Here is a 24,893-nt window from a genome sequence, read left to right as displayed (position 1 = left end):
ATATGGCACCAAAACGCTGTACTGTGTCTATCCAAACATGTCCGATCACACTTCCAAACGCGGTGATGTCATTCCTCATCAATCAAACCAAACTCAGCTGAAACAAATACATTTTCGAGGGGGTGTGGGAATCATGAAGTGATGCAACCATGAGAGCGGACCACAGAGAAGGAAGTGTTTTCAATTATGACCAAATCTGAAACCTCTCAACATGTCTTTCATACTTAAATTCTCCATGGGTATCTGTCTTGTCTGACAAACTGAAATGGATTGCATTTGTGGTGTAACCAGTGACAGTCCAACATACCACACAGAACTCCCCGTCTCAGATACTTTAATAACGCTAGCAGAACACTCTGGTGCTCCATTCCTTGGCTCATAATATTAGAAGGGTTTATGCAGGTTGCAGGCAAACAAATCGCCAAACCTCCTCAGAAAGAAAGCCTAAAGAAGCCATTACACAAGCCTCTGAGCTATAAGAGCTCCCAGGAAACATTCAAATGGCTTCCTCTTAGCTAAAGTCGGAATCTGTTAGGAGCCTTTACTCTGTATCAGTCTCCCTTATCCTGGCAGGACTGCGTGTAACAGCTGCACCGAAAGGGGATGATGGGAATTCAGTGTTTGAAATGAGGTCACATTCAATAAGGAATAAGACCTCTGTAGAACAAAACAGCCCTGCAACTGCTTTCCTATTCATATGTCATTCTTCAACTTTCTTTTCCTCTAAACTCCTTTTTTACAGCTCCCAGAGCAGCCAGAGGAATGTCAGGTTCCTGAAGGAGAGATCCTAAATGTACCAAGACGAGATAATTAGTCATACACCTTGGCATTAATGAGAACATCCTCGCAGCACCGAGAGCAGTTTAAAGAAGTGTGACATGTACAAAGTGGAGGAGGCGTGTGCACTGCCTAGAGAAAAGTCTGCTCCTATAAGGATCTTACTGAGGCTTGAACATCTGATGGCTGCTTTTGATATTACTAACTCTATAGCCAAAGGCAAAAAGGGAAGAAGGGATAAGAAGAAGCTGGGTAGGGAATGTGGACCTGGGCTACGTGGATCATTCAGCACCAACAGTTCAAGCCAGCTGCAGTTTTATTTGTGTTAAAAAGGCCTGGACGGCCAGGAGCTGAGAATAAAACCAAATGCAGATGGATAGGCAAAGGAAAGTCAAAAACAACATTTTTCAGCATTCTTGCAACTCAAAATAACACTTAGATTGGAAAATGTTGAAATAATGTCCTCACTTCTACTCCTTAGTATGAGTAAAGCTCCAAAGACTCCCATGATGCAACTTCATAGACCCTCCCTGCCTTGTAAAGCTGACACCTTCACACCCGTTTATTTCAATCTGCTCAAAGCCCAACATGAGGCCCAATAGTACATACATACAAATACTATTATTGAAAATAGCTTTTGAAAGCATATAAAAAAAATCATGAAAAAATTAATATATTTGATCAACTACATCACAAAGAGATTAACGCTTATTTTCTATACACAAAACAGTTTTTTGTGTAAAGTTCATAGAGTACACACGTTCCCATGAAGCTGCACCTTCACAGTAAAACTATTGTCAGAATCCTGATCCACCGTGACCACCACTGAATCTGGTTCTGGTTTCCTTTCTTTGAGCTGCTCTTTCCCCACACATCATTCGATAGATTCTCGTGCCAAACGTTATATAAGCTGCTGCTTTACAGATGTAGGGAAGCAGTAGATATTCCTATACTGCGCTCCAGCTGTATGATAGAGCCAAATCTCTCATTTTGTATTCTGGCGCTGATCTGTGAACTCACTCCAGCAGTACATTAAAGAATGAGAAGCTTCTCCTTTACTATATATGAGGGGCTGCTACTCTATATTTTGATGACAGGAACCCGAACTGCAAGTAATGCGTGTGCAGAGTCAGGGAATGTGATAACACTGATTGGTAAACTCAACACTTAAAAAGAGCTAAATTATAGCTCATTCATCATTTTAGGTCACATCAACGGACCTGATGCGTGAGATGAACTGAAATATATTGTAAAATGATTCAATACAGCGACAGTCGCAACAACCACTGATCCCACACCCAAACAGAGCACACCCTGGAATTGCACAATCACACGCAGACCCCTGGGGGAACCACAAAAGACATGCAATCAGCTTTCATATTTGAGAAGGGACAGCGACATTTTTCTCTCTGGAGCATCATGTGGCGCATCAGAGTGGTGCTTAAGGCAGAGTTTCAGACAATAACAGGGTTGCTGCTGTCAGCGTCTCCCAGGACTCCGCTGAAATACGACTCTTCTCCCGGCCAACGCTCTGCTGGAAAAGTCATTGCCTGTGGCTGTGAGCAACGGCCGAGCTCACTTCACATACTTTTGTGTTAAAGGCACTGTTGAAGACACTTGTGCAGCCCTGATGGAGTCCAGGGCTGCAGATTAGATTACAGAAGCACAACAAAGACTGATCGATAACACTCAAAAATGTGCAGATTTATCTATTCGTTCTTTGTTTCAATACTCAAATGTCACATTAAATGTTTTCCTTTCATTCCCGAACCTCACCCTGCTCGGCCCACACACACACACACACACACACACACACACACACACACACACACACACACACACACACACACACACACACACACACACACACACACACACACACACACACACACACACACACACACACACACACACACACACACACACACACACACACACACACACACATTGCTGGGTGTTCTGACTGTGTCCAGGTGGGGGCAGGAGAGTGCTCTAATGTGCATGATCTGAACCTGACCCACAACCATGCAGGGACCAGGGTGGACAGAGTTCATCGTGTGCACTCTTGTGAATAAAAATATATGATGGATGGGACGAAAAGCAATATTAATGCGGTTTCAAAATCCCCACAAGATGGATGAATGGTGTGATATAAGCTGCTAAAACGTATTAAATGAACTGCCTGCCTCTTTCTTATACACACACACATAGTTTAAACATGAGGTGAAAGGAACTTAACAAAGGCCTTTTTGATGAGAGGGAAGTTTTTAGGGGATGTCAGGAGACCCCCTGTAGATCCTTTTTGGGGGGGTCACACTTTGTTGACCCAGAGTAGCATAGCATAAACTAAACAGCAAAAATCAATGCCCCTAAAAATTATTCATATCCCCAGGGACACCTGATAATGGCTGTGTTTACCTTTTACGCCCCTCACAAGGCGAAGACAACAGCTTAAAAGGAGAAAAACTCAAGTTTAGTTTCTGGATCACATGTCAGCAGAGGAAAGAAGTGGGTAGAAGGGCCCCACAAAGCAGGATAAGACTCTGGGAGGTCCGAGCTCTGGCTGTGTTTTAAGGCGAGCTACTTTCACAACATATTTACACAGTCACCCCTGAGCTCTGAGCCAGGCAGCGGTCCCTCTGCCAGCCAGCTCTCGCAGTCCCAGCGCATGGGCAAACTCCAACCTGACCACAGAAACCAAACAACACATCGAGGAGGTCAGCCCGCCGCTCTGAGGCTATAAATCAGCACGGACACACAGAAACGCACATGGACACATAAACAAAGAAGAAACACCTTTTCTACGTAAGTAAAAACACACATATGCCTGCAGAGAAATTCCACTCCAACACATTTAGAGAATCAAACCTTTACCAGACATCAAGCACATTCTCACCCGCATACACTTTCCCCTCCAGACTGAAGCTAAATCCCAACGCTCAGAGCAGCTGCCAAGAGAAACAGCCCGTCTGCCATCCCTTAACCTTAACCACTCCTGCACCTATTCTATGATCTATCCTGTTTTTTTGGAGGCCTCTCCATCATTTCAATCCCAGTGTCCCATCCCCCATCACACTCCCTCCAGTATTACATCTTAAATCCGCGTCTCCGAGGACTTTGGGCAGCCATATTCACTTTTCCCCTTCATTTGGGGTGGTGGTAACCAGAGCGGGCTCGCCTCATCTAACAGACGTAGGTTCGGAGTGTTTGGCTTGGCCATTTGCTGAAATCTACATAAAAAGTGCTGAGGGCACACTTAGGGGCTTGCTGACACAGTAGAGGAACAAGAGGGAATATGGAGGCGAAAGACAAACATCTGACATGAGTTAGGGAAATTCTCTTAATTATCCGTGGTGGAAACTTCATCTTCCCTAGGGTGACCGAAGTCTAAGTCCAATTCCTGTCTGAAATGTATAGAGGCAGTGTTTTCTCACAGTCAAGCATGCCATATACCCTGGACAAGATAATGCAGACAAATGGAACTGAAGCAATGAACATGAACACTGCATTACAATATACCATACAGACTAAAATCAGCATTCATCCATTATCATCTAGATCCCAATATCCGGATTACTGTCTGTCTAGACCAGTGTTTCGCAAGAGACCAGGAGGAAAAATGGTTATTAAAAAAAAAAAATTATTGATTCGAAAATAATATGATACAGTACAGTACAACTACGTCTGGGTCTCTGTGTTTCATTCAAGCTCGGCTCTGTGTGTGTGTGGAACGAGCCATTTTGTGGGTGTGCACGAGCGAGAGAGAGAGCGCACCGGTACCGGAGATCGTTGTTGTTAGATTCTGGTGCTAGCGAGCTACGCTAATGGATAAAAGGAGTTTTTTCAACAACAAAGTGGAGGAGAGTCCTCTCCTGTCAGACTGAGAGACTCAGTGAACTAAAGGACTCTCTGAGTGTTTAGTTAACTTTAGTCTAAGTTATCTCAGTGGCCGGGTCTCAAACTTTGTGTTCACGATTAATGTAAATAATTATTTCTGAGGCACACGTTTATATGATCATTATAGTTATCAAAAAATGAGAGAATAAATGAAAAACAGGTATGAAATACTATATGACAGTAAAAAAAGAATAAAGTTTAAAAGGGTGATTTGTAAAATAACCATAAAGAAAAAGTAAATCTGTTTACAGTTCTGTTTCAAATGGGTGTTGAGAGAGGTATCCATCTCTTCATGTTGCTCTCAAAGTGCACCAGATTGATGCTTTTAACTTATTAATATTTAAAATATAATCTTCCCGGGGGAGCTTGCCCCCGGACCCCCCTATGCTAGATCCACTCCCCGCTTATAAACATAGCACTTTACCCCTGCTTACACCTATATTCCCTGAGCTGATTATCGAGCCTTCATTGTAACAGTCGCGGGTACGTTGTGTATTTGCGTGGGGATTGTTGCAGTAGAAAATTCCACTGTAGCGCCCGGTACATTAATGGGAAACCCTAAATGTTTGAGCAGCCTCTATGAAACGTCAAGCTACCCCACAGCACCCCCAAAAGAAATCTCTGGCGCCGCCACTGAGCCTGCAACCCTGTTGTGAAGAAATGTGCTGTGCAAAACAGGCTCATTGCAGCCACCGGTGATAAGACACACTTTTTTGCCAAATATCAGCATTTTCTTTCTTTTCATTTTTTTGCACAGATTGCAAAGTGGTATTATAACTTATTATTTTAGCAAAGGGATTGCACAATTGTATTATGTATTTTTTGTTTTTTTAGCAAACAGAATTATGGAGCATTGTTTTATTCTCACTGTTATAGCAAAGTGATTTATTTCTTTTTTTGAAAGGAATGCTCACCTTCATATTGATGTATTTTAATAAATGTTAACTTGACCCATTACGTCACTATTTGTGTTGGGGGGGCCCGACTTTTTTTTTTCTCAAAAGGGGGGGCCTTTTCTCTAGACCGAGCTTGGAAAGACTGAAGTTCACAGATTCTCCACTGACTAGATTTTATCTGTGGGAAAACTGCAGTTTGACAGAAAAAACATACACATTTGCACTTAAAACTGCGGCAAAATAAACTTGCAGGTTTATTAGGCATGCCTAAGTAAAACTAACGTAGTCTACTACAACAGTTCTGCAGTAAATACGACCAACATTAACGTTGTAATGTTAACCCTAACCCTAAAAAATGCTTGTCAGGACTGTCTGCTTGGGATCAGATATAATGTACCAAGATAATTGTTAGTGCTTCATGGTAACAGGTCCTAAATGCCCCTTTATTTTATTATGAGACAAAAGCATGGCATCAAATATCCAGGTCTCCTCTTAAAGAGCTGTATGAGAGAAACATAACCCATCTTTTAACGATTCAATAGTTACGGTTGCTAACCCTAACCATATCCCTAGCACGAAGGAGGCCAGGCACATTTGTTCAGTGATTTTAAAATGTTACTAAAGCTATTAAGTGTAGCTAAAAATAAAATAAAACAGATGCCTATTCAAGACCTTGAAACATCAATAAAACCGATTTAACCACAACCTCAGAACTGGTCCAAAATGGGCTCAAATTGGTTTCTGAATTGGTTAAGTCTTCTGGAAATATGAAAAGCGATGTTAACTTCCTTGCAAAAGTCAAGATGTGAATCATCAGAGAGCATCTCCAACTGAAAACCTGTAAACCTTACATGACTGAAACATGTAAACTGTAATTAAGAGGTGCTGAGTGAACGGCGGGAACATAGGAACTAAAGTCCTGAGGTGAAGACGAGGAAACAGGATGTGTAAAACTCATCATGTTTTTACTACTTTTTCCTGGCTCAGGTTGCATTATGGGAGCCACACAACTCGCTTCATCGCAGCAGCCCTGTTAAAGGCCCCTCAGCCATTACTCTTATCATACAGCCTTGAACACCCCCACTCATTCCATCTTCCATCATACTTTCCTAACTATCCTCCCCGAATGACCACGACCAACCAACACACATGCACCCACCCCCACCCTTACCTCCCCCCTTGTTCAGACCATCAGCCTATCAGCGGATACCAAGGAAACCTCTAGGTGATGTCATGCAGTACGGTTTCTGTTCCAACACTGACATCAGTGTGGAGAGAGCTCCTCATTCTTTCCAGAGTATGACCCAAAACGTTTGGCTCCCCTTCCGGAACCTGCTGCTCCAGCTTCCCCGCTCCTCCACATTCACCCCGTCCTGAACATCTTGTTCTTCTCATCCTCTCTGATCCAAACTCTATCATTTGCCAAATTCTCTGACACAAACTACACTATAAGACCTCCCACATTAAGGGTTGGGCAATATATTGATAATAAATCAGTATTGGGATAGGGTAAAACTACATTAGTGTTTTTTTCAGTTTTTAATGAGGACAAATTCTGCTCATTTTCAGGTTCATATTTGTATGTTGTGTCTCTACTGGGACATGTCTCCATGCTTTAATGTTCAAAAAGCTCTTTATTTTTCTCATACTGCCTGTGCTGCAGCACCTCTTTTCACCCTCTGTCTGAACCAGAGCCAGGCTGCTCTGATTGGTTAGCTGGCCGGCTCTGTTGTGATTTGTCAACAGCTAAGAGATGTCCCGCCCCTTAGCCTGTCATGTACAATGTGTTGGAGTGCTAGCCAATAGAAGCGTTATCTGACTGTTCCAGCTGCCATATTACTTCTGATTATTTATCAAACACTTATGAAAAGCATCACTGGAAACCATTACAATATTGTATTTGAGCAGAATTATCGTGATTATTACCATATTTCCCAGCCCTGCCCACATTCATACTGGACTCAGATACTTGAGCTCTGCTCTGGTTGCAACAATGGAGGCCGGACAAGAAGTGCTGTGTTTGCACAGCTCCACCTCGGCAACCTCGATTCACTCCAGGTCCCCTGCGGTCCCCCCCGAGTGAGGCCAAGTGCTCCATCTGCCCCCGTTTGTGTTCCCTCAAACCAGCCACAGTCATTTATTTCACTGAATGCTACTTAGAACCGAGGGATGGGCAGTAAATTATCTCAAATTTCTCTTGGCACACTCGGGGGGGAAACAACACAGAAATCATGGGACACATTCTGCAGATGGACTGTGTAATGCATGCCATAAACTCTGAACAGCCATGAAAATACACTGGAAATACACACAAGCTTTCAACATCCACCCTACAGTCATCAAGAACAGAAAATACATTAGCTGAACTTTAATAAAGATACCGGTTCTTAATGACTGATTTTAACATGCGCATTACAGTCATTATGAAGATGTAATGACTATTTGATTTGCAACAGATGAGCGTTTTACCAGGTAAAATACCTGTCGTCTTATATAATCATCACCTTAATTACCTTCATAGTCTTTACTGGCACACGCTACAGTACTCTTATTCAAGCTACAGAGAAAAAAATTACATTATGGTACTTATAGCGGGTAGACGCTTTCTCTGTGGCCACAATAACCACGGCAGGAACCAAACCACAAACCACCTCAGCACACAGTAAGTACTACTTGCCTCCTGACTGCTGTATGTACAGAGAAGGCCCAGGTCCCTGTAAGGAACTTAAGACGGAAAAACACACTATTTACATTTGATATATCAGATTAAGTGTCCCTCCTTCCTTCTTTTCTTTGAAATCCGTTTTATCACTCAAAAAGGAAAACTTGTGAGAAATCATATGAAAATCTACTATCCAAGAGCGTTTTTGGTCTATTTTTTCCACTTTTTCATTATGTGAGATTGTAGTCTCTTGAGTCAGCTAAATGTCCTGGAGAATTTCTATATGTTTTGTTTAGTGTGTTTTCATGCTCTCCCCTTATTGGTGGTAACTGAGTCTGGCAAAAGTCAACATGGGATCTGACTAAACTACAGAGGGGAGAAGGGAGTAAGAGGAGGAAGGGAGCGCAGCCTGAGCATAATTTGGAAACTATGTGGCATATTTTCCATTTTCAGCACGCACTGGAGCCTGTCCTGTCTCCCAACTGGCAGACACACAGCAGGAGGGCTTTTAACATCTCACACTAAATATCTGTCTGTTCCCACGGTAACTATTGGACTGTTACCACAGTTCTGATGGCTGTCAGAAATGAAATCACGGCAGGATTTCCGGATAAATGCAACACATCTCATTAAGGAGTCAACATCTTCCCTAGAATGCCAACATAATCCATGCATTATAAAAGAGTGCTGCACTTCCTTGCTTCACTCATGAACCACATAACACTGTTCTGAAAGGAAACACATACAGTACAGTATATGCCGTCATTTTGTTAAATCTGGCTTTGTTTGCAGGGCTATGATTAATAGTTTTGAGAGAGAACACAAAGTGAAGTTTTAGTTTTATATCCGGTCATATATCAATCGCCCTTATGGCTTGGCAGACCAACGTTAGGGATTTGGGGGTGGTGATGTCATATTTCATGCTTTTTGTTCGTTTTCGCAGTGCAGCAGGGAGGTTAAAGGTCAGCTGGCTCAGCATCAGTCACATCAGTCAGCCTCTGTTACTAATTATTATTGAGGGCCTCAGCCTCACAGACTAATCCCCCTTTAAACAAGCACAACTCTGACAGGACAAAGACAACACTATTCCTTGTGCCTCTCGGTGTGTGTTGTGGTGTGTGTGTGTGTGTGTGTGTGTGTGTGTGTGTGTGTGTGTGTGTGTGTGTGTGTGTGTGTGTGTGTGTGTGTGTGTGTGTGTGTGTGTGTGTGTGTGTGTGTGTGTGTGTGTGTGTCCCTCATATGGGGTCATGTTAGAAAGCCATAAATATCCAATCAAAATCTATGCAAACTAACTCTTTCTCGTACTCCGTTTTTAATGTTGAGATGCACATCAGTTATCTCTGGGTATTATACACCCCGAAAGCTTCCTGTCAGATTAACATTTATCTTACATCTCCAGCCACAAAGCACACATAAAGAAAGGGGAAAGGAAGAAGGAAAGCCCTTATTCTGATAATGAAATCCTGTCATCGCTGGCTTAATCCTCTGTAAACAACAAATGTTGCTGGCAATTCAGTGGGAAATAAAATCTGACAGAAAACCACAAACAGAAATTAAAAATGTTTGACTTAAACTGCTTTGTAGCCAAAATAACGCAAAACTTCTTCAACAGCAGATGCACAGTGCACACAAATGCAGCACAGTTGGAAACAAAACATGATTAAGGGACATTTTGTTTTTGTGTGGAAAATGTGGAATATGTTGCACCTTAAATTAAATATGATTTACGATTGTGTGCATGTGAATGTGTGGGAGGCAGAGTTTGGGGGATGAGGATGTGGACACTACCACAACCCCCTTTCTGTGCGCCATGAGATGCAGAACGTGGATTTGGGATGACCATCATTTGCACCACAGCCACATGTGTCTGTACTGGAGTTAGAATAGAGCATCTAATTTGCTTTATCTCATTCTCTTAATGACTTTAAATCAAATGAAGTTGGCCAGAGAAACGTCGAGAATAGACTTGTTAAGTACAGCCTTTGAAAATAGCCGATAACGAGGTGAAAAATTGCATCACTTCTCATAGTCTTAATTAAATTCAATCATCACACGTACCAAATGGACACAGTTGAGTGGTAACTAGTGTGCATCTGGTACAAATAAAACATACTCATGTTACAAACAGTTCGTAATGGTGCAATCATAGAATAAGTTATAAAGTTAAACAATGAAAACAATGTAGATTTGGAGTTAAAGTCTAATGCCTACCTCAAAGACTTCTTCATCAAGTATTCTAGTTCCAAAAACTACAATTCCCTTGGTATCGATGATGGGGTGGGGGCTTCGGAGCAACTTCTGGGTGGTCTTCTTTTTACAGTCCAGAATGAGGGTGATGGTCTGCTTGTGCACACTGATGGCCACTCGATGCCATCTGAAAAGGAAAGTGAAGTTAATTCACACACTTACTGGGTTACATGCTGCCCACTCACACACTGTCAAGAGTCCCTTTTGTGTTGGACCTCTTGTTCAAATTCAAATATATCCCTTCTATTTTCTAAAGTGCAATTGAATCTCATTTCCCTTTGCTAAAGGGAGCTCTGCAGATTTTCTGCTGGCTTTGTATGGTGTATTGTGGGGGGCTTGTTCAAATGAAGGATGCTCGGCTTCTCTCAGGCACCCTGAACTCCTGAAAGTCGTTTTGGGATGAGATTTACAGTTTCCCTTTTTAATCCCGTTTTATAGGAGAAACAAATTCTACACTGGGCCTTCAAGGAGAATATTTGAAGGCAATGCAATCAATATTAAGCATAGGGTGATAAATGTACTATTTTCCAAGTAAACACTGGCAATATTGCATTTTACAAATCTGTATAAAAGGGGAAATAAGGCCAGGTGCTGCTTACAATCCTAACCAAAGTCTAACAAATCCAAATGGACTTGGACATGCTGGGTTTAATATGAATATAAAAGACTACTGTTGTTTGATGTTCGTCAAGTCGGAGACGAGTGCACCTACTTTCCGTCAGCCAGGTTGACTCCTCTGAAGAGGGGGTAGTCCTCGGGGCTGGGTTTGCCTGTGTGGTCCTCGTACAGGAACACTGGAGAACGGCCCACCTCCAGCCCGAGCTGCTGGATGCCCTGCTCATTGTACACAGACAGCAGGAAGGACTGGCTGCCCTTCTTAGGCTTCACTGTGGCCAAGATGGAAAAGTCCTCCGGGAACACATCACCTGGCAGGAGGGACGGCGGGGTGGAAAGAAACGTTTTGGAGAGTTATAAGCAGCAGTAACTATTCATCATCATAGTCCGAATGGAATACTACGGTTGTGTTCAGGTTGTTGTAACCCCATTGTAATTTTAAGAGACAGATTGTGCTCATCGTTGTCAAAAGGGAGTATGAAATGTATTAGTGTTACTCCCAATGGAAATAAATAGTACAAAAAGCCGATGATTTAGATCTGGAAGATGTGCTTTGAGCACTGTAAGGGAACACAAGCGATTTGTGGACCGTCCAAAATGTGACAGGGTTAATCTGAACTGGATGGCTGGCAGGCTACAGGCTGGTCAGAGGATAGAAAAACAAAAGTTAGACGCAGAAGAGAAGGAGTGGAGCCTTTCCAGCACAGGATGAGAAGCATAATGACAAAAGCATGTGATCCTGGGAGACGGTCGAACTATCCTTCAAACCCCTCCTCCCGCCTCCCTCTTCTCCTACAGCTGATCGATCTAACAGATACTGAGGAGCTTCAGCAAAGTTTGGGAGGAGAGTAAATAGTAGTACAAAATGTACAGGAAAAAGCGATTTAGTCACAAATGTATGGGAATGGAAATAGCAATGGTAATTTGGTAATGAATCGCATACAAGTTGCAGAAAGACACATGAGAAGGACATGTTTTTGTCCATATGCATGTCTCCCCTGCACAGCCTCAACCATTTCCTCCATTTTGCTAATGTGTTGGGCACATCTGCCAGACAGATTCCCTTAGTGGGGTGTTCTCAGCGCCCCAGAAAGAGGGCGGTCGCTTCCAACCACCCGAGGAGACTGTTGCTCGCTAACGTTGAGGACATACTTCACTTGAAGCAAACAGAGCTTTCTGATCTTTAAGTTTGGAAAAAAAACGGAGGCAATCTGGCTATTAACTCCACTTTAGTTAAGAGAAACCAACTATCTGGATTATATTGAACAAATCCAAAGGAACCACTGTGATTCCAGAAGCAGATCTTAGCCGTGCAGAGCAGAGATTTCCAGACGGCCGGAAAAGAGAGGCAGGGTTTTGTGGCGTTGGTGGTTTTGTAGCACCTCATGCAGCCATCAAACCCCCTTACCCTGTCGCCGTTTACAGAATAAGAGGAGACAGACTGGAAAATGTTAAATTGGAATAACTAGCCAGTCAGAGGATGAGGAGAAAAATACATGGTGGAAACGTGAAGTGAGGAGAAAGGAAAATCCATTTTGGCTCCATCATCTGCTCATTCGTTCTCATTGTCTTTGACTCAGTCAGCATCTGTCTGCTTGCCTTCCTGTCTCTAATACCACCATTTCCATTACACTGCCTTCTCTTCCTGCCTTTTTTGTTAGGATTCCTTCTTTAATGTCGGGCATCAAATCACATCATGCGGAGAGCACATGCCTTGGCAGTGTGCTCCCTCAGGAATTCAGCTTGGCATCATATGAGAAAGATTACTTTAATTGACAGATGCTTCGACAGGATGGAGTAAGGCAGACATCAAGGGAGTGAGACCACAATAAAAAGAAGATCAGAGACGGACAACCCTTCAAAAGCGGTGATGGAGGAGTTTGAAGACGGATGCCCGAAGTCGTAAAAAGGCAGAATATTCTTAATTTGAAATGCAGAAAAAGGACAGTGGGAATAAAGAAACTAGTTTGTCGCCTATTTCCTGTTGCATTAGCAAATGTCTGTCTTAGGCAATGACTCAGCGCTGGCTCAGGACAGGCTGTTTGTGGAGGTCAAGGGTCAGCTGGGGGCGAAAGGGACACCATTGGACAGAGGGAGTCGGGGGAGGAATGACAGAAGAGCGACTAATTGGGGGACATGACTTTATTGTATCTGCCAAAGATGACATGTTTTCCGCTCAGTTTGTTTATCTCTTGTTTTTTTCTGGTTTGTTTGCCCGTCTGGGCCAAGGAAGAAAACATCAAATGCTGTATCCAATTAACCAGGCGGATACAAGGAATGATGTTTCGGCTTTTTTGATTTGTTTTGGTAAACATCATTGTCTGTGAATTGAATTAAAGTTGTATTTACACAGCAGGGTTTCTCATTTGTGGATTCATGATGTCCTGGCATCCCTGCCTTCACCAGGAAGACTGAGATTCCCAAACATAACCTCCACCTGAGAAGAGGAGGCTTAAAGAAGGGGGTTTAAAAAAAAAAAGAGGATGAGAAGAGAGAGATAATCCTGTCTAGTGTCTGTGACCCTTCCTCTTTACTCTCTCCTCAGGACCTCATGGAAAAGTGGGCTAGGGGGGGTGGGGGGGATTTGGAAAAAGCTTGGGTTTCTCTGGAATGTGTCTCTCAACCAGGCCAGATGAGAGATACTTCATTCCTCATTGAGTGTGTGTATGGGTTAGTGGGAATGGAGAGGCTGTGGTGCCAGAAGTCCTGAGAGTTTACCCTGGCAGCACCATCATCATCATCATCATCATCATCATCATCATCATCATCAGTGTCGGACTTAAAAGGCCTGGGAAAGAACACAAGCCCAGACATCTCGACCCGATCAGGCATGACCCCGCAATTTCCTCCAGATTAAATAACCAATTAAAGTTGTGTTTTATTTTGATAAAGTGGCTAAATTCTAATACGGCTAGCTTCTATTTCCGTTGGACTTTTTTTGGAGGAAGAACTCAAGCTGAAGCATTGATGGAGAGTTAGATTTGTACAGGTTAAATGAGACAAAGGGAGTGGTTTCCTGATTTCACACTGGAGGCCTCTGACATCTAAATGATTCTTCTTCATTTATCAAACTTGACATCATCTCTAAAAACGCCTGAAACGTCAGGGAGGGGCAGCACTACAGCTGATCCTCTCCCCCATCTGTCAGTGTGCATACAGGCAGGTAAATGGGGTAGAAAGTTGTGTGTCCTGTAATTGGTCATTCAGTCATCGCTGTGTCCAAATCTCTCCTTCTGTATGGAGATGCAGCATTCCAGTGGGATTGCACATTGCTGCAGAGATGACAAGTGGACCTGTTTGCGTGCGAAAAAAGGGAGAAACGTGGACAAAGAGAGAGGAAGATGGATGTTTGGGACCTGCATGAACGTGCGTGGTTGAAAGGTAGATCTCAAGTTTAAGGCCAAAATACCTAAAGCTAAACTCAACATCTTCGTTCTATTGAGGTTATCGAATGAAGCTCAACATGTTTGATGACGTCATTACCTCCTTTTTTTACGAGTGCATAATACTACAGTATTATCCAAAGCAAACTACTGGGATATGCATTGGCTACAATAACTAAAACATTGATTGGTTATCTGGCTTAGGCAACATTTTCTTTATCATGCATCTTCCCCATCTAAATGTCATTCAGAATCCCATCATTGTAAACATATTCTTATAATTGTGTCTTCTGTAATTAAAAACTGAATTTCTAATTATATGCATGTCATTTTTCTGGGTTTTGTGTAACATCTCTTAAATAGAAAGCCACATTTAGGTCAGGTTTTCAATGAGTTTCTACGAAATCAAATACAGGCACCAATATTGCTTTTACAGCGTGTGCCAGGCCATTTGAACCTCACTGTAGGCGGCAGCAGAGTGCCCTCACTGAGGGTCCGCTGCCATCCAACCACAGCAGTCCAAACCACAAGTCTGAATGCCAAGTGACAGCAAACCCCATTCAGGGAAAATATAAAAACCACTGCATACAACCACTTATCTGTGTGTACTAATTATGACATGAATAAAAACGTTCCTGCTTGAATTTTCAAAGCTAGAATAGATTTTGTTTATGGTAAAGTACTTGTGATTTATCATAGATATACAGTGGGCTTTTCTAGAAGAGAACCGTCTATTGAGACGTGGGAAGTGAGTGTTATGAAGTTAGTGAGGGCCAGAGATAGGGTCGTTACTAAAAAAAAGTAATATATTACATATTACATATTACTTTTTTAAAAAGTAATATATTACACTACTTCGTTACTGTCTACATAAAGTAACTCGTTACTTTACTCGTTACTTTACTCGCAGGGCCGGCCCGCCCCTCCCTACAGGCAGATCAGTTAGACTGCGGCGCACCTACAGTTTAAGCGCGCCAGTTTTGCCTCTGCGAGACTCCACTTGCACCCCCAATTAATATTGCATTAAGGAAGACATAACACAAGTCTTTGTTTTGATATGCTCTTTAATAAAATAGACTACCAGCCTACCACAACAAGCTAAAAGTCTGTGAAACGTAAAAACACTAATTAATGAAATCAGTTCAAGACGCATTATTCTTATTCTTATCATTCTTTATGAGCGCAGTAACGGTAAGGTATCTAATTACTTATTTATTTAGTTTCCCATAACTTAGTAACAGAGATGGTCAAACTAAAGTGGTAGAGACATGGCAGAATTCCTACAATGAAGCGGGACATTGAACTGTTCACCCGTGAGAGGGCAATCAAGAAAAGAGAGCGAGCGGCCCCGTTGAGGAAGTTTACAGATGAAAAGACGTTTATGCAGCACTGCACGTGGAGATGTGGACGGGCAAATCGCGCAGATTACGTAGGCCTGTATCCAAACCTGCGGAGGCGGAAACCCCTCTTGTCTTTCAGTGAGTGTGATTATTTTATAAAAGTAACGAAGTAACGCGTGTCGGGGCAATGTTAGTAACTGTAGTGTGATTACTGAATCATAAAAGTAACGCGTTACCTACACTACTCCGTTACCGACAAAAGTAATATTATTACAGTAACGCGTTACACCCAACTCTGGTGAGGGCCGACGGCTTCATTTCCTCACTTCTCCTTCACATCGTAAAGGTAAGAAAGGACTCCTCTGTGTTCAGTGCCTCAGTGGTTTGAAATGAATCATCCCTTCCACATGCTTGCCTAATGATTGCATGTCTGCACTTGCTCTTTTCCAACACATCATCACAGACCGTCTGTGGTTACGGGGGTCACGGGCCTGTGTGTTCTCAAATCAGAGCTACTGTGGCTTTTATTACCGACATTATAGCCATAACAAAAAAAGCACGTTTGCATTCCTTTGTTTTCTATATGTGGCATTTGTCTAACCTTTAGGAGGCAGGATGCTGGGATGATCATTTAGGCGAATTATACCTCCAGGCTCCGGGCCAAAGTCATAACTCAGTGCAAAGTTAAGAGGGGAAAAACAGATGGATAAAATGAGCTCACAAGTTTTGCTGCCCTCTGGAACATATTAGCCAACATTTTCGTAATGTTGAGGCGATGGAGGGATATTACAAGTAGATTTTTTCGCTGTTATTCTGTTTGCACTGAAGACTTTGTGGTGCCTGCTGAACTCCTCATCTTAGCTTTGTTTTCTGCAGACTGTTATTTCAGATGATCCAGAGTAGCATGAGTGTAATTACAGCGTGTGTATCTAAACAGAGGCTCAATATGGGCTCTGCTGTTCCACGCTTCAAAGTGAACAGCATTTGTTTGATTGGAGAGCATGATAGGACACGCAGGCCACATGAGCTCCGTGGCTCTATTTTAAGCCATAAAGAAGAGCCATGGCACGGATCAAAGTTCCTCTGAGGCCAACGCAGCATCCCCAAAGACTTTGTGGGAGATTAGCTCACAGGAAGGTTATTATGTCCTCTTCTTTTCTGCACCAAAACCACATCACTGCTCCTTTATTTGATTTCTTTATGCTGCAGGAAAACCAATCATTTCAGAAGTTGGTTGTCTGGGGTTGGGGAATTATGGTTTTGAATTGAAAGAAAAGCAAACAGAAAATGGAGCCTCGTCAGACAAAAGGGAGAAAAACAGTGCGAGGAGAAATGATAGAGTGAAAAATGAAGGCGCTGAGGGAAAATAAAGAGAGTAGCAGAAGAGGGAGGAGAGAGAGGAACGTTCTTCTGCTGCTCCATAAAGCAGAAACCCAGAGCCACGTCAGCACAATAGAACGAGGCAAAAGTGGAACCCTAGACTTCCCTCCCCTCTACCACCCCTCTTTTCACTGCTTTTCCATCAGCTCCTCCTACAGCACCAAATATTACAGGGCTGGATTTCTCCTGCATCTGGTGCACATTTTCAAGGGGGGAATTATAGCGCATTATCTTTATCCATCCCTAAATTATGTTCAAATTTGAATGTGTGGAACTGGATTACGTTATTTACCAGAATTGTGCAGATGGTTTCCAGTAAAAGATACAGTTTTTAAAAAATCACGTTGACAGCGGAGTACAACATTTAAAAGCAAACCTAGCCTTCCCATAAAGGAAGGCTAGGTTCACAAATGATGATTGGAGAAGTAGCACAACAATGATTTGAGATGGTTGGATTGAAAAATAAATGCTTTTAGAAACAGAACAATATATTAGTATTCATTCTTCGATTTGTGTCGGACACTTACCTGGATACAGCTGTTGGGTGGGGGCGCTCAGCTGGGCGTCTTTGGAGACTCTGTAGGCGACATCCGGTCCTTGTGTTGACCTCCGATGTGAGCAGAGACCCGTTGTTTTTAGAACACCCTCGGGTAAACTGTGAAAATCTAAAATCTTCAAGAGGTCTGCTGGTTCCACTGCAAAGAGGAGAAAGAGACAAAAAGGTTCTTAGATGTGCCATTGGGTTATCATAACACATTCCATAGCACACATTTCTAGATGTTCGGTCCATATACGTAGAAAAATAATGTTGTACAAAAATATAGTTTGACAGCTTTGTTTATCAAACAAGCCTTGATAAGGATAATTTCCTCTATTTTCGGTCTTTTGCTGACTCATAAGAATGCTCACTCAGCAGGAGAGCTCACTGTTGTGGTCCAGAAAGATTTGATTTATCCATTTTGACACTAAACAGAGATGTGCCCATTTCTAGGTCACCATGATCACGGGTTGCAGCGGCAGCAAAACCCGTCTTTCATCCATGGCTAAATCCACCGCTGCCTCCCTTTGGCCACAAGCGTGCAATTAGCACACTTTCAGGCCGGGCGTCCCGACTGAGACCGGGCCACCGCAGGACTACACTGGGTCAGAACAATGTGAAATGGGATTCGACCCTGGGACCGCACCCGCGCATGCCAAAACCACCCAGGACAAACAGCTGTTTCTGCAGCCAGACGCGCACACAACAAGCTTCACGTAACAGACTGTAGCATCGAGCCTTGTCCCAGAGAGCTGCGCAGAAAAGGACCCTGGGTCGGTTCTATAGGGACGTTGACATAGGGGACTGTCAGGGGTCTTTTAAAGGAGGGCAAACACTAAAGTGAGGAAGCAGACACAACAGCAGGATTTTATGGCACGTAAGTTTAGAGTAAAAAACAAAGGGAAGTAGGCTGTGGAATTCTGCTGGATGGTCAAAGACAACCCCGTAGCAAGTCAAAAGGACACACACACACAGGTACAGAAGTACCAGTGTCAGGCTACAAAGACCACACACACCGTTCAGAAGAGGAAAAAAAACGTTCAATAGCCCCATCCATCTGAGAGTGAAAGGGATGCTGGGAAAAAGTGCAAAGGCGAATAGGCAGAGTGTTTGTACATTCTGTCTTACCCTGCAACAACCTCCAGCTGGATGTCATTACACATCACGTGCAGCGCAGATCAATTAAAAAAAAAGTGGACATTCTTGAACAGAGTCTCCATTTAAGAGCTCTCAGGCTGCACGTGTTCCCCCACAGCTGTACAGCGATGCTGGAGAAAAGACTTCCTCGACAGTTGGAGTCTGATTGCATGTTGCTTGGATTATTTAATCATCAACAAGACAAATACCCAAGTAAAAGAAGTCCACTGAGTCCAGACCAGGACCAAGAGTTAGTCAGAATGATCCAAATTCTTTCATATACAAAACACAAATCTCTTTAGTTTGCATTGACATTAGTCATGGAGGAAATTGTTTCAACATTACTCAACAAATGGCAATATGGTGTAGTCTATCGCAATTTGCTAAAAGCTTAATAGGTGTCAAAATATCATTGTGCATAATTTATGGTATTTCTGCAGAGATGTCCCAGCCTCCAAATCGTATTTTGGGACCAAATAAAAAAGCTTTGTTTGCTAGATATCGTCACATAAAAAAAATCAAAATCACTCAGTTCTAATACAAACACACTTAACAACAGTTTATATCAGTTTATACACACACTATACACAGTGTGTGTAAGGCGTTTTGAGGAGAAAGTGTTCGATTTTGATCAGATAAATGATGTGTTGGGTGATTTCCCAATCAGGATGTTCTCATCTCTTCTCACTCTTTCTATCTCTCTGCTTAGCCAGCCCACACTTCCTGTCTTGGAGGGAGTCTATTATCCAATCACAGCTCTGTAATTCTCTTTCTGCACGTGGGAAATATTTCTGGGGACAAATCAGGCAGAGGCTCACTCCTCTGGGTAAAATAATATGAAATCAAGCATCACGCCCATCGGCTTCTAAATCCACCTAGTCCAGCATTAAAGCAAAACCCTATATTTATATTTCTGGGAGTGCATACCACAGGATGACAGACAGGTGAGGGTCCAAACAAAAAGACAGCTTTGCCTGTCATCGAGTCCTAATGAAGAGACAGACAGAAACCCCCCCCAGCCAGAAAATGTCTATCATTCACCAACAGGGTGATGAAAGACGTTCATTTAATGAGCTCGTCTCTGAGCTCAGCAACAGTGTAATAATATGGAGGACTGTCCAAGGGATGGGAAATGTAGTCCTGTTACTAATGCTTGACATGTCAATCAGAAATGTCGTCTACATGAACAAATCTGATGCACATGATGCAAATCTCTGTAGAGTATGCCATATTGGTCGCCATTCAAGGGGCTGAATGCCTTTAAGCTTTTGAAAAAAGAATCCTTTGTAAGGTTGAGTAAAAAGTTGAGACAACTACATGGCTTAGAAAAGTATAGTCTTGTATTTTTCATGAATTTAGGGTTTTCTTTTCAAATAAAAAACTGCAAAATCTCCTCTCTTGACCACAGTCCAGAAATAACATTTAGCATGTATCAGACACATGTCATGAAGAGATTTTAACAATAACATATCTAGCTAAAGCTTCCATACATTTAGAACCAATTTTAATTGAGACAGACAGAGTGGATTATGGTTTCTTAGCCACTAATATATTGTCAGAGAAGTGCCTCGTAAACTGGCACATACAGCGTTTTAATGTTATACCATTTTAACAAGAACCTTGTTTGCCCTTTTTTCAGACAGCCACAAACGGTCCCTATAAAAGCTCCAACAGTCTGCTTCAACACATCAGAAGTTCCCTCTGACCTGCCAACATCCTACAGCGCATTATTCCCATGGGAAATTCATTAATTGTTCATTGACGGGTGCACAGACGCAGTCCATATAAGGCATGGAAAAAACGTAATTGTCAAACGAATCAGCACAGCGACCATCGTGTAGAAGATGGAGCCTACATGTCACATTAAACCCGAGCCATAGTTTAAAGGTCTGCAGCGGTACAGACTGAAACATAAGATCAGTCTTTGATTCTCAGACTGTTAGAGCCTCCCGTCTCAGTCTCCTCTTAACTCATGAAGTCTCTTCCTACCAACACGCTCTCCCATCTCCTTAAATGGACACCACACAGTCCTGCTGCTGGAGACTCTGCTGGTGACAGCTACAAACACTTTACTCATATACTTATATTTCTCATGTGGTTAGTGAGAGTACTATTATATCATCCTGCCCACATGACAACACAATAGTTATCATGTGTGATTATAATTATCTTCTTACTTTTAAGCTTTTTCTGTAAAAAATCTGTATTAACGCTTAAGTTAAGTGAGTTTAAAAAAGTCTGAAATTAAAGCAATTTACTTTAAATTAGAAACTTCATTATGTTTTGAAAGTATATTAACACATTTGGACATTAATACCCCATAAAGAATCGCTTAGAAATCTTCAATTTGAAAAAAGAGATTTATCGCATTAAACGAGTCTTTTGTATTATATCAACTTTAATTATTTGAACTTGTCAGTGCGTGTCATGCTTTGAATTTAAATGGCTGAACCCCAACCAAAATGAATTCAAGTAAAATATGTTATTCTCTTAAACCATGTACATTTAGATTTTTTGGAGTTGCTGGAAAAATTTGGTTCAATCCATCCAGCCACCACATAATGACAAATAGTATAATACTATAATAATATTAGGGAAGCATCACTTTTATCTGCAAATGTGCAGGAATAGCAAGTTTACACAGAATGAAACTACATGAAATAAAACCACTCTGAACAAACCCAGTCCACACACAAATGAACACCAGAAGTAGCTGAAGGCAAAAACCGGTTAGATGTTTCCAACAAGCAACAAACATGTGAGTATACTTTACAGATCAAACACACAATCAATGATAATGGATTCAAATAAGTTCCTTTGGGCAACAGCATCAAACGCTCATGTCATATTAACAATACCGGCTTCGTAATAAGAGCCAGCTCAGCACCACGGGGAGAGGTGGAAACAGGGGGAGTCTAAGGAGCATCCATTCGATGCTAACCGTGTCACGACCCCTGCTGAGGAGTGTTGCTTTTGCTAATCCACACTGACACAAACTAATCCCATGAGGATCAGCAGCTTTTGGGAAGGAAACAATTGTCATCGGGATGCCCCTCGTTCCACCCCTTTACCTCCATCAATCAGCCTGTTTTATCGTTAACATTTCCACTTTCTCATTTCCATTTTCCAATTTCCTTTTCCCTTATGTGGGATCTGTTCAATTCATCTGTTTATTCGAGTTTCCACGTCCCTGATGGATCTAAAAGAAACCACAGGGCCTCTTCTGGGTCACCTGGAGGTGAGCCAGGTGGAGAGGGCCTATTAGCAGCTTACAGGAAGAGAGGAGGAAGGTGAAAGGATAGCATAATATAGCTCGGTCCAGAACCCAACTGGACCATAATAGACCTATAGAAAACCCATCTGAGAACAGCAAATGTCCTATCCAATAAAACGATGCCTCACCTGATGCAAAGGGACATTTTCTCAGTGAGAAATGAAGGTAAGATTAAACTAAAACATCATGAGCTCTATTTCCCGTATCCTTACACACCTTCATTCATGGACTTCTGTCACCGGTAGTCGACCTGCCAGAGGAAGTTTTCCCGACCACATCCTAAGCCGCAGGTATGGGTCTCAGTCCCACCTTGTTAAGCTGAGATGTTTACCCACTTAGCGAAAGATCCCTCAAGAGACCAACACCTCTGCCGCTAGATGCTAAAAATACTTTTCCCTGTGACCACAGCCCCTCAGGTACACAGAAAGTGTTTATATGACACGGTCTTGTGTACATTCGCTCTTGGCGGTCCCTCTTCTGATGCTTTAAACACTTTCATGCAATGAGGAAAAAAGCAATACTGCAAAATAAAGTGCATCCTTTAGGCCTTAGTGGTGATAAAAAGTGTTGCATGTGTAAATAATGCATGTCTGTGGGTTAGGGTTAGGGTTACTTGTCTGACTAAGCCACAGGGCCTCTGCTGCATATACAAAATATATCACACATCATAAAGGAGTATTTCAAAAAAGGAGAGCTTATCTATTCCTTAAATGTAACTGTGGCTAATAACTCAAAGGAATCACATATGTTTCAAGCATCTACACTTTCAAAATGTTCTTGCTGAAGCTCCACAAACACTCAAACTTGTTTCCTATAAAGACGCATTCATCTTCAATGTTTCAAAACTTTTCTGAAAGGTAAACTTATGAGTGTAAAATACCCACTTCTAACCCCAAAGAGAGGTTTTCAAAAGCCGTGGTCACACTGGCAACTTGTAAGCATACAAATTAGTAAGCAAGGCGCCATTACTTTGATGCAAAGTGCATAAAGGAGTCGTTAACTTTGTCTTCAGCTTTTTGTGGGTTTGTTGGTCAGACATGGGCTGGGTGATAGCAGCATAGTGAAGGATAATGAATTCATAAAAATGTAACGCTTAAGTTTGGATGATTGTGAATTGTGTGGTGAGTCTTACTACATGACAAGCGACGTTAAGAGAAAGAAAGGGCATGGTGCCGTTTCTACTACCTCACTACACTTTCTTTCTACCTTTTCTACTCTACAAAGTAGCTTCTTAATCCAGCCCCCAGCTCAGAGCCAAGACTGTGGTGGATCCCCTTCCCCAAGCCCATACATCAACCCTGATTTTCCAAAAATGCGCAACAAGTTCGGCAACAACACATGCAGACGGCACCATTTCATTTGACAGGAGGAGGGGTGCCGGACCTGTGAATTAGGACTTTTTCATGGGGGGGGGGGATTAACATTCTTCCCTCTCTCCCTGCCCCCTATCCTCCTGCAGCCCTTTCCGAAGTGAGGCCTGACTCTCCAGGCACATGCTTGACCTGTTGCTGAGGACAAGCAGTAATTAGCAGCCGTAAAGAGGACCCTGCCTCTCGTTGGAGACCGGCACAGCTGAAAAGAAGAATGCCCAATCAGAGACTTCCCCCTCCTAGAGCGCATCACAGACAGGAGTGTTTTTTATTTTATTTCACCTGATTCTCTTATAAAACTTTAACTGAAGCCAACTGTTTTGAAGCTGGAGCCTCACTGTGATTACAGCAGGTTACAATTAAGACCCTGACTCTAATTACTTGAAGCAAGACTACGTTACTAAGGAAGTCATTGTTTTACAATTAAAAAGTGGAATTCTTATGCAATAAAATGCAGAAAGAGCAGCTTACTTTAACACAGTCACCTGGATATCAACACAAGGACTTCATAATATGAACACTCATTAAATATATAGCATTTGCAGTGTGAAATAATAATTCTTCTAACCTTTTTTTATCTCATAAAAGTGTACTAACTTTTAATAAGTTAGCGGAAGTATCCTCCTCTGCTAATAAAACAGCGTGAAACCTTTAAAACACTTTTTTTTCAGGTTTAAGAATACTGCTAATGCTTGCTAGATTGAACGCATTACATACACTGCAGTGCATGGACTTCCTGTGAGAGAACACACACACGGACTGCCGCACACACGCAACACATGAGTAAACTGAAGCCAGCACAAAGTGAATGGGGTGTCAGGGAGCGAGATGGTGAGCAATCACACACACCTCCGCACTTTAGCTTAATGAACCACTGCTGCTCGACACATAAACTCTACAGGGGGATCAAAGTGAGGTTCAAGCTGCACCAAGGAGTAAAACACAGTGTACTCACACTACATCCAACAGAGAAAAAATGCTAATTCAACTGGCTCGTTCCAATATATTTCAGTAAACAGGGCAGTGGTTTGACAAAAAATGTAATCCCACTTGAAAGAAATAAGAAAAATATAGATTTATGCGAAAAGAAAATGTACGATAATTTAAAAAAAAAAGTCTTTAAAGAAAAATGATCCCTTTCATATGCAATCGGGCTCCTTGGCAATAGGCTGTAAAGTGAGATTATGTAACTTTGACACTTTCTTTCTCTTAGAAAAATGTCATTTATGACCAACAAAACACTCAATTCAATTAACAGGGGTTTTGCTCTGGTATGATCAGTAGTTTGTGGTGTCTAATGTAAGCACATTTTAGATACTGCAGTGTAACTCACAGTAATCAACTGTTCATTGACTTTACTTTCTACATCTGCTTTCC

The 24,893-nt window shown here is 42.2% G+C and overlaps 1 protein-coding gene across 2 annotated transcripts in view; it reads right to left on the bottom strand.

Moving 5' to 3' along the window:
• The window catches only part of col5a1 (procollagen, type V, alpha 1), a 79,400-nt gene that overhangs the window by 45,514 nt on the left and 8,993 nt on the right, over positions 1–24,893 (bottom strand). For both annotated transcript variants that reach the window (XM_079660450.1, XM_079660449.1), the window contains exons 2-4: positions 17,725–17,892; positions 11,192–11,405; positions 10,444–10,606 (exon numbers count right to left, since the gene is read on the bottom strand). In XM_079660450.1, the coding sequence (XP_079516576.1) occupies positions 10,444–10,606; positions 11,192–11,405; positions 17,725–17,892 (545 nt within the window). The remainder of the gene's footprint in view (positions 1–10,443; positions 10,607–11,191; positions 11,406–17,724; positions 17,893–24,893) is intronic.

Source organism: Notothenia rossii, assembly GCF_949606895.1.
Source record: "Notothenia rossii genome assembly, chromosome: 11".
Classification (NCBI taxonomy): domain Eukaryota; kingdom Metazoa; phylum Chordata; class Actinopteri; order Perciformes; family Nototheniidae; genus Notothenia; species Notothenia rossii.
The sequence above is the reverse complement of the archived record's forward strand: the minus strand, read 5'-3'. Positions and strand labels throughout refer to the sequence as shown.